The 9495-nt window shown below is 45.2% G+C and overlaps 1 protein-coding gene across 1 annotated transcript in view; it reads left to right on the top strand.

Moving 5' to 3' along the window:
- The window catches only part of ube2h (ubiquitin-conjugating enzyme E2H (UBC8 homolog, yeast)), a 29861-nt gene extending 20596 nt beyond the window's left edge, over positions 1-9265 (top strand). Inside the window, exons 5-7 of the mRNA XM_042077869.1 lie at positions 930-982; positions 3646-3774; positions 4911-9265. Coding sequence (XP_041933803.1) covers positions 930-982; positions 3646-3774; positions 4911-5035 — 307 coding nt within the window. The 3' untranslated portion in view covers positions 5036-9265. The remainder of the gene's footprint in view (positions 1-929; positions 983-3645; positions 3775-4910) is intronic.
- Positions 9266-9495: the final 230 nt, after the last annotated feature.

Raw genomic sequence — 9495 nt, 5'->3', positions numbered from 1 at the left:
GCCACAAATAGGCGATTTGATGCTGTTGTTTATTCTCTCAGTTTTCAAGTGGAGCTGGGCTTTATTCATGATTAAAGGCCAGTGGCGGGGGTGTGTGTGTGCGTGCGGGAGTGAGTGTGTCGTGCTGGATTGCTAGTCTCTCCATCATTCTCCCTGGTGCTTGGAGGGCTGCAGAATTACCTCTGAATTACCATCAGTGCATAATGGGCCATCACACATATTCCACCTGGGGATTCATTCCTACTGGACCAATACTCCTTAGCACTGCCCAAACCCCACTCTAATGGCCAGGACACATCGCCTCAGTCACGTTCACGGAGCAGCTGTGTTGCGCTACGTTGCTTTTATGTTTGTTTTTAGGAATGTCTCGAAAGCGCCACTGCAGCTGAGCTGCTACTATCTGTCCACAGAGTTTGTTTGATGATAAATCCACAATGAGCAACATGTTGTGTTTGATGATTGCCATAAATCCACCATGAGCAACATTAATGAGCTGAGATGTTGTGTTTGATGATTGCCATAAATCCACAATGAGCAATATTAATGAGCTGAGATGTTGTTTCCAGTTTGTTGTTTCTAGTTGTTACCAAAAAGCAGTCACATCATTTTGTTTACCTACCTTATAGTGTTATAGTACTTTTGTGTTATTTTGTGTCATGCAAAAGGCATTCTCTTAACCATTGTTATCCTTTCAAAAAAAGCTCTATACAATATAACAGTTTTAATCCATATAATGCAACTCTAATATATATCACAAAAAAAAAATATATATATTGAAGTATGCATTGGGGCCAAGGGATCCCAGCTGTAGATGGTTCACAGTAAGACATGACTCACAACCTCCCAGCTCTGTGATGAGGAGACTTAGGATGAGATGGGGAAATCCCTGTGGAAGTTTAACCTGCATTCTCTCTCTCTGCCCGTTCCAGGTCAGGGACTGTGTGTTTAGATGTCATCAACCAGACATGGACAGCCCTTTACGGTGAGTACTGAAGCTAGCGTTGTTGTCACTGTGTAGTTGTGATTGCGGTGGTCCTGATGAAGCCGGGGCCTGTGTCTCTTGAGGAGAAAGGAGGAGTGTTTGTGAAGGAATGGGACGGGTTGTGCACGTTTCGCCGCCCTCCTTGGTGCGTCCTAATCCTCTTACTCTCACTGGATGCTAACGAGGTAATGCCCTGAGCCACCAAGGTCAGAAAACGGGCCTCTGCATGACCTGACCGCAGTCATTAACCGCTCCCCACTCGCCAGACCAGTGGCCTGGTGTAGCCGACCAGACCTCACCTCATGAAAACGGCCTGGCCTCGTTCATGTCAGGATTGTGTCCCATCGTTGCATCCAAATGGACATAGACTTCAGCCTTTAACCTGCTATTGACCACGATGAGATGTATATTCTTCCTAGTATGCCAGGGTGCATGCTGATATATTAGACTTTTTTTTTCTTAAGTTAGCAGACTTATCTTGTTCTGGCACCTTTGATGTTTGCTCGCGTTGTTACTACTGTTTCCACCTCTATATCTGTACCTCTATATCTGTACCTCTATAGCTTTCACATACAAGGATACAAGGATACAAGGAAGTTTATTGTCACATGCATATAGTTACTGGAAGTAAGAAATGCAGTGAAATTATGTCTGGTGTCAGCCTATTTGTGCATTAATGGGGGGGGGGGGGGGGGGTCACCAACAAGGAGCACCCAAGAGCAACAGGGGCAAGGAAAAACTCCCTTACCAAGGAAGAAACCTTGGGCAGATCCACGGCTCAAGGGGCTAACCCAACTGCCAGGGGGTCTTGGTGTGTGTGTTGGGGGGATGACAGGGGAGATGGGATAGTGTGCTGTGTATGTGGGGAGAGGGCAGTGTGCAATATGTGTGTTGGGGAAGCTTCCTCATGAGACAATGTGCTGTGTATTTGGGGGGGGGGGGGGGAGTGTGCTGTAAGTATGTTGGGGATGTGTGTTGGAGAAGCTTCCTGATGAAATAATGTGCCGTGTATGTGGGGGGGGGGGGGGGGGCAGGGACTTACTATTGCAAGCAGAGTACTGTATGTATGATGTATGTGAGTGATGACAGTGAAGATGTGTGTGTGGGCGGGAGGGGAGTGGAGCAGTGACTGTGTGTGTGTGTGTGTGTAGTGTGTAGGTGGGGGCAGTGTGCTGTAAGTATGTAGAGGATGTGTGTTGGAGAAGATCCTGAAGACAATGTGCTGTGTATGTAGGGGGGGGATAGCCGGCTATGTTGGAATTACATTTCCAACAAACATTTAATTTCAATGTTATCACGCTAAGATACCTTCAGTGGTCACTGATAGGACATTCTGAGGAGCCCACCTTTCATTCCACCTTACATCAGTCCCACACCTCTGAGAACAATCACTCCTTCTGTCTCTCTCTCTCTCCCTCTCTCTCTCTCTCTCTCTCTCTCCCTCTCTCTCTCTCTCTCTCTCTCTCTCTCTCTCTCTCTCCTCTCTCTCTCTCTCTCTCTCTCTCTCATCAGCATTTCTTTCTCATCTCTCTCTGTCATCTGCCTCTCCTGCCTTCATTCTCATTTCTTAACTCACCCCATTTCCCTTCTCTCCCGTCCACTCCTCCTGATTCCCTCTCCCTTCCTCATCTCATCATGCTATTCCTTTATTTCTCTCTCTCTCTCTCTCTCTCTCTCTCTCTCTCTCATCTCTCTCTCTCTCTCTCTCTTGCTCTCTCTCTCTCTCTCTTGCTCTCTCTCTCTCTCGCTCGCTCTCTCTCGCTCCTCCTCTCACTCTGTCTTTCCTCTCTTTCTCTCTGTGTCTCTCTCTCTCTCTCTCTCTCTCCACCTTCTCTTCGCTCCATGCCCAGTGTGCTTCAGATGAAACACCACAGGGTCCTGGCAAGGTTAAAGTATCACCTTGTGGCTGGTGTAAATGGCTGTGCGGATTATTTCCCTAACAGATGTGTGGTTATGGAGTGGAACGCGTTTATTTTTAGTGGGATTTTCAGATTAGGAATAGGGAATAGACACAGCATAATTTGCACACAGATGAGGCCGCTGTGGTCGACTCTGTAGAGGCCTTATTTGCTGATGGCTGTGAGGTCATTACTTTAGTGTAGCACCTTTGTTTGCCATCATGAATAGGTGTCTAATGGAATACGAATTAGTCATAGGAATTAGACTGCCTTTTGACTCATTCTTAAACCATGTTAGAAGCACATTGAAGCATATTTGAGTAAGGCTGCATAATTTTGTACACAGAATTCTGTTGTTAAACTGTTTATTTTTTTTTTTTTTAACATTGTAAGCAAGCCTCAGTTGTTTGTTTACATCTGATTCATTTGTGTCTTTCTCTTTGAGTGCTCAGTAGTGACACCTAGTAGATCGCTGAGGAAGTGCAATATGCGCCTGGGGATAAGGAGATGGAGGAAGACACAGAAAGGGAGGCCCACACAAGCATAGCAGAAAAAAGGATTAGGCTGCAATCATCTCTCTCTCTCTCTGTCCTTTCTCTCTCTCTCTCTCTCTCTCTCTCTCTCTCTCTCTCTCCCCTCTTTTGGAGCCTCTAATGTGTCTAATGTCAGCGTGGGATTGTTTTTGTATGCGCCTGTGTGTGGGTTTGTTTTTGTTTTTGTTTGTTGATGTATGTGTGTTTGTGTGCTCACTTGTTGCGTCTGCAGATCTCACCAACATCTTTGAGTCGTTCCTGCCCCAGCTGCTGGCCTACCCCAACCCCATCGACCCCCTCAACGGAGACGCCGCCGCCATGTACCTCCACCGGCCGGAAGAATACAAACAGAAAATCAAAGGTGTGTGTGTGTGTGTGTGTGTGTGTGTGTGTGCGCTGCTGCTGCTAAAATGTGCAAATGAGTGTAGGGCAGATTTGCCCTTATGTAAAATTTTACATGCAAAACAGTCAGTCAGTATGCTTTTCATTACTGGGCTCCAGTGCTTATGTTTTCAGTACCTCATAGGAGTGTTGCTCTCCCGTTCTCTTTGAGATACTCCAGAGGTGTTCTATTGGATTCAAGTCAAGCGACATACTTGGCCAAGTGACAGTTTTCACTCTTTTGCAATACAACCCCTCCAGAGAATAGCGCCAGTTTTTCTAGAATAGAATTCCTGGAATTTGTATAACATCAGTGTCCTCTATGCTGGGGAGGATTGAGTCTGTCAAAGGCATATGAATTATTGAAAAACTAAAAATCTCAGTAATTAAATGTATACTGGGTTTTGTTGTCTTGAGTTCCTATTGTGGGTCCTGAATTGTTAATATAGTGAGTCTAAATGGTTACACTTTAACCGTGTGTGTGCGTGTGTGTGTGTCCGTGTCCATGCATCATGGCCCTTATAATGCCGTGCATGTGTTCATGTTTGTCAGAATAACAGGTCTTGGGTCCTTTGTGTGTGTGTGTGTGTGTGTGTGTGTGTGTGTGTGTGTGTGTGTGTGTGGTCAGAGGTGTTATAGCAGTGAGAGGCTACAGCAGTGCAAACTGTGTGTGTATATGTGTGTGTGAGTGTGTGGTTTAATCCCTCATAGGCCACAGGCTTTATTTCTGTCGTATTTCATCACGTCATTGCCCTCAATAAGCCAAAAGCCTGTATGTGTGTGAGTATGTGTCTCTCCCTTTCTCCCTTCCTCTGTGTGTGTGTGTGTGTGTGTGTGTGTGTGTGTGTGTGTGTGTGTGTGTGTGTGTGTGTGAGAGAGAGAGAGAGAAAAATGTGTAGCTGATGTGCCATGTATTGTGTGAAGCTGCTCAGTTCAATGAGGTAATGTCCAACCCTGTTGCCCTTTCTCTCACCCGCCCAACCAACCCCCCCCCCCTCTTTTCTCTTTTTCTCTCCTCCTTTCTCTCCTCCTTCTTTCCCCCTCTCCTGTGTCCTCCTTTCTCTCATTTTTTTCCCCAATCTCAACATCTGTCCATCTCTCCTGTCCATCCCACAGAGTACATCCAGAAATATGCAACAGAGGAGGCTCTGAAGGAGCAGGAGGAGGGAGCGGGAGACTCCTCGTCCGAGAGCTCCATGTCGGACTTCTCGGAGGACGAGGCCCAGGACATGGAGCTGTAGTGACCCCCTCGCTCCTCCCTTCCCCCCCCTAACCACAGAGACTATAGGATTTCCTAACCATGAGAGAGAGAGCAGACTATAATATTCATATTTAAACAAGGCGATTTTTTTTTTTTTTTTTTTTTCTTTTTTTTTTTTTTCTTTTTTTAATTGTTGTTATTATATTACTTAACAAGGATTTTTATGGATATCTAGCGTTGATCGTGTACATCACATCTTCCTCCAGGTGTTCTGGCTTTTTTCTTTCTTTCTTTTCCAATTTTTAATCCCCACCACAGTTTCGACCTCTCAAATTTGAGGTTTTCTTTTTGCTTGTTTGTTTTTGCCCTCACAATCCCCATCATTTGTATCAAAACGTGTGGCATTATCCACATTCCTCCTCCGTGGCCATGTAGCTGCGGGCCATGTAATTGCTGCCCTGGTCAAGGCTTCCATGCCAACACACGCTCTCTCTCACTCTCTCGCTCGCTTGCTCGCTCGCTCATTTGCTCACTTGCTCGCTCGCTGCAGGCCTGGGAAGTTCAGTGGTCAGTCGGCCATGTGACAAGTGTACCAAAGAAGATTCCGGATATGTCCATGTCCGTGGTATGGCAGTCACACAATCACAAGGCCCTGGCTTGTTGCTCGACGCAAGAGAAGAGACGAGAGGAGCGGGAGTGGGGAAGAGACACATCGCTTGAAAACCTGTTTGTCGCCCGGCGATGTCAAAAAATTCAGGCGGTCGGCATGCGTGTGGCGCGTCGCTGCTTTGGTGACGTACTGTACTCCTGCCGATAAAATGGGGTCAAGGTTGGATCTCCAGAGGAAAAAAAAAAAAAAAAAAGACTAAACTGACTATGCTGTTTCCTTCTTCCCTCTGTGAATATGTGTGTGTGTGTGGGTGGGTGGGTGTGTGTGTGTGTGTTTTACACCTACCTTGTTTAGGAAAAGGAAAAAAAGAAACTTTAATTTCTCATTTGAGCCTTATGAACCTTGCGTGGTAATGGTGAGTACTAAGGACGCCAGGGGGACCCCCTTCTCTTTTTCTCTGCTGGACCATGGTGGCCAGTACGATGGCATATCCACCTGTAGTGTAGGGAGGGCTGTCCACACCGAAGACTCCAACCCCCACAGCCTCGTAGACATTAACCTCGATCTAGTGGACCCCAAACACTCTGCTTGCTTCTTTCCCTTTGTGTTGGAGAGTCGGCTCACATTTCCTAAGGTTGTGAGGTTGGCCAGAGTCCTGCCACTGAATGGAGTCTGCTCTCTGAATAATGGAGGACACTTTAGTTTTTTTCTCTGGGGAGAGTGCTAAGATGACACAGATGACCTGTCCCCCAGAAGAATGTCCCATACATAGGCACAGTCCCCGCCACTACTTCTGTTCAACCCCCCCAAAGATAGACAGACAAAGCTGTATGTACTGAGGTCACCTAAAATGGCTCCCACCCAAATTTGTTAAGCACAGTTTTTGTTGTGGAAGTGAATTGCATTGGATGAATGAGCTCCTTCATATTTTTTTTCATGTTATCATTTTGACCTCATTTTTCATGTAAGGAGTGAATACACTTTTAAGTTTTAACCTGTCCGGATGAAGAAGCCCTCCCGCCCCCCACCCCCCCAAAGAGAAAAAAAACAAACAAGCATCCTTTTGTACATTGTGGCATGTTAACTGAAGTGAAATCGTGTTGAAACTAGCGTAGTGTAGAAGAGATTCTCAGCTTTTTTAGCTTCTGTCAGGAGTCCTTCTATGTTCAGTGTTGTGGTCCTCTGGGTTAGCCATCGCAGGGGGGTGGGAGTGTGATTGGGAGGGAGGGGAAGGGGAGTTGGGGCTTTTCCACAGGTCTTTTCGACATCTTCTGGACCTACCGCTAAACGCTCAACTCAGTTTGCCATTTGAGTCGATGTAGGGATAGTTAGTTTCGCTAGGTGTTGAAGCTGCACTAAATTTACTGTTTTCAGATTTCTTTTAAAAATAAAAAAAACATACACATAAATATATATTTATATTTGTATGGATGTAAATCCCATGGATATTTTTCTCCTGCTTGTACCTTTATTGGAACCCTATCAGGTTGGTGTAGGTCCAACCCACTTCAGTCAATGACCGATGCACATGGAGAACTCTCCACCAGACTTGAGAGTAGGATAAGGGTCCACTAGAAGGGCAGGGTGAACAGAGAATTTGTGTTTTAAAGAAAACAATGCCTGTTCAGAGCATTTAATAGAAGGATCAGACATCAGTTTTTTTTTCTAATGTTCCACCAAGTCGATGACAAAACTATAGTAGCTAAAGACTTTCCACTTGGAAATGGAAAGGCCGTTGTGTCCACTGGAGTTAGATTTGTTTATTTCATTCGGTCACTAACTCAGACAGACTGGGCTGCCGTGTGTTCTAACTCGATGTCATTTCATTTGATTTTCTAACCCCCCCCCCCCCTTTTTTTTCTGTTGTCTTTTTTCTTTTTAAAGAGCAGACGTGTCTGTTAAATGGGAGTCTGACTGCCTGGCCAAGTCAGACCACACTTGTTCAAATGCAGATGATAATTTGAAACTTGAAATTTGTTCTCACAGATTGTCTTCTTCTTTTCTTTCCTTTCCTGGAGAAAGGGAAGACCCAAATGCAGTATCGAGTTCTCGAATGTCACATCCAGACGATGGAACGCAGTTCTTTCTATACAGCTTACAAAGATGCCAGGATGGGAGTAGTATTTTAAGTTGCTATTTTTTTTCTCCTTTTAAAAGACGATTCAGCTTGGTTGGCCCCAGCTTTGAGGTTTTCTATTTCCAGTGTCCTCGTTCCCACAAACATACTCAACTTAGTAGCCAGGATGCAACTGTGGTTTGTTGCCATGGCAGACGAGCTAAAACTGGGCAATGCATAAGCCAGGGCAACGGAATAGGGCATTGATTTAAAGGGCAAAAAAATGTATGCATTTTAAGTTTATCCTAATCAGATTTTTGTTCACCCAACTAAGAAAACCAGAGGACTGTTTATTTTTGCTGGTTGTAGTCCTCTTCTTGTGTTGAATTATTGAGTAAGCTGAAACAAAACTGCTTTGAAAGATTTAGGAATTATTAAATAAAGGAGTGAATAAGCATGGTTTTGTTTGAAATTATATTCCTTATTTCATTCTTTTCTTTTAAATGTGATAAATATAAAAAATGGCCCCTCTATTAATAAAGTATTTAAAGCCACACAAGTAAATGAGAGCCTATAGAATGAGTTGTGATGTCCAATTTTAGTGGTAGTGCTATCTGCCTGAACTGTTGTCCAGTGTTTTGTCCTAATATGAGCTGTGTAAAGGAGTCATCAAATTTGGGATTGGTTGTGGGAGGGGCTTGGGGTGCTGAAGTTGTCATTTTCTTGAATTGTTCCTGTCTCCTTTAACCCCTTCCTTTTCATACAGACAGAAACACATGCACACAGAAACGCATACAAACACATAACCCTCCTCCACAATCTAGCCTTAGAGCATGGGCGTGCAGTGATACACTGAATCCCAGCAAAAAGGGGGGAGAGGAAACCCGTCTTCCAAGCTGCACCCCGGAGTTCAGAGTTCCCCACCCTGTGTTCCACGTCATAGACCCCCTCCATTCACCCCCTCCACCCCCCAAAACACCCACTCGTCTCACCTGCTCCTGGGGCTTGGCTGGCTGCCGTGTCTCTCCTAGATGCATCTGCATGCATGTGGTGAGGAGTCGTGCCTGCCCCCAGCACACCTGGCCTCCTCTCCTCCACCTCCACGTCCGTGTGTTTGTTCCCACAGGGTGGATGGCCCATGTCCACCCTCATGTAACCCTACTCCCTCCTCTCCTTCCGCGCACAAGGCGTCTCTGTCTCTCTCTAGGGCTGGTGGGTGCTCAGCATGGGGGGGGGGAATTGGCTGTTGTTTTTATTTTGACTGTTTTGATAGTATTGTCTATATTTGGTACCTAGTGTGTGATACTTTGGAAAAAAAATCTGAAGGGTTTTTATTTTTCAGTTGCCCCCATTATTCTTCACGCCTTCCCCAGGTGTTCTCGTTTTAATCACTCTACCTTCCATTTCTCCTCACACTCCCCTTCCTTTGATTTTTATTTGATGCTTTTAGGTTTCATCCCCGGTTACTTTAACTGCATTGTAAAGTGGGCATGCTTGTCACAGAGGACAAATTGCTCTCTATCTATAGGATTATAACCTCTCAGAATAGTTGTGTATAATGAGCTGTAATAACTTCTTTTTTTTTAATAAAAACATTAAACATATCTGGCATTCGTTTGGTGTGCATATTTTGGGGTGTGGGATTGTGTTATGTGGTGACTTTTGGGAATAATGTTTAGCAGCTCACAGATAGTCACCTTGTTTTATTTGCAGTGCCACCTCAGGTCCACTTGGTGGCAGCCAAGTCTAGTAAAAGCTGTTAGTGGATCTGTCATGACTCTTACCACAAGGGGCACTCTTTCTCCAAGTTGACCACTTAAATCACTCAAGCAGT

This window comes from Alosa sapidissima, chromosome 22 (genome assembly GCF_018492685.1).
Source record: "Alosa sapidissima isolate fAloSap1 chromosome 22, fAloSap1.pri, whole genome shotgun sequence".
In the NCBI taxonomy this organism is placed as follows: Eukaryota; Metazoa; Chordata; class Actinopteri; order Clupeiformes; family Clupeidae; genus Alosa; species Alosa sapidissima.
Note: the sequence above shows the minus strand (reverse complement) of the source record. Positions and strands in the feature narration are given on the sequence as shown.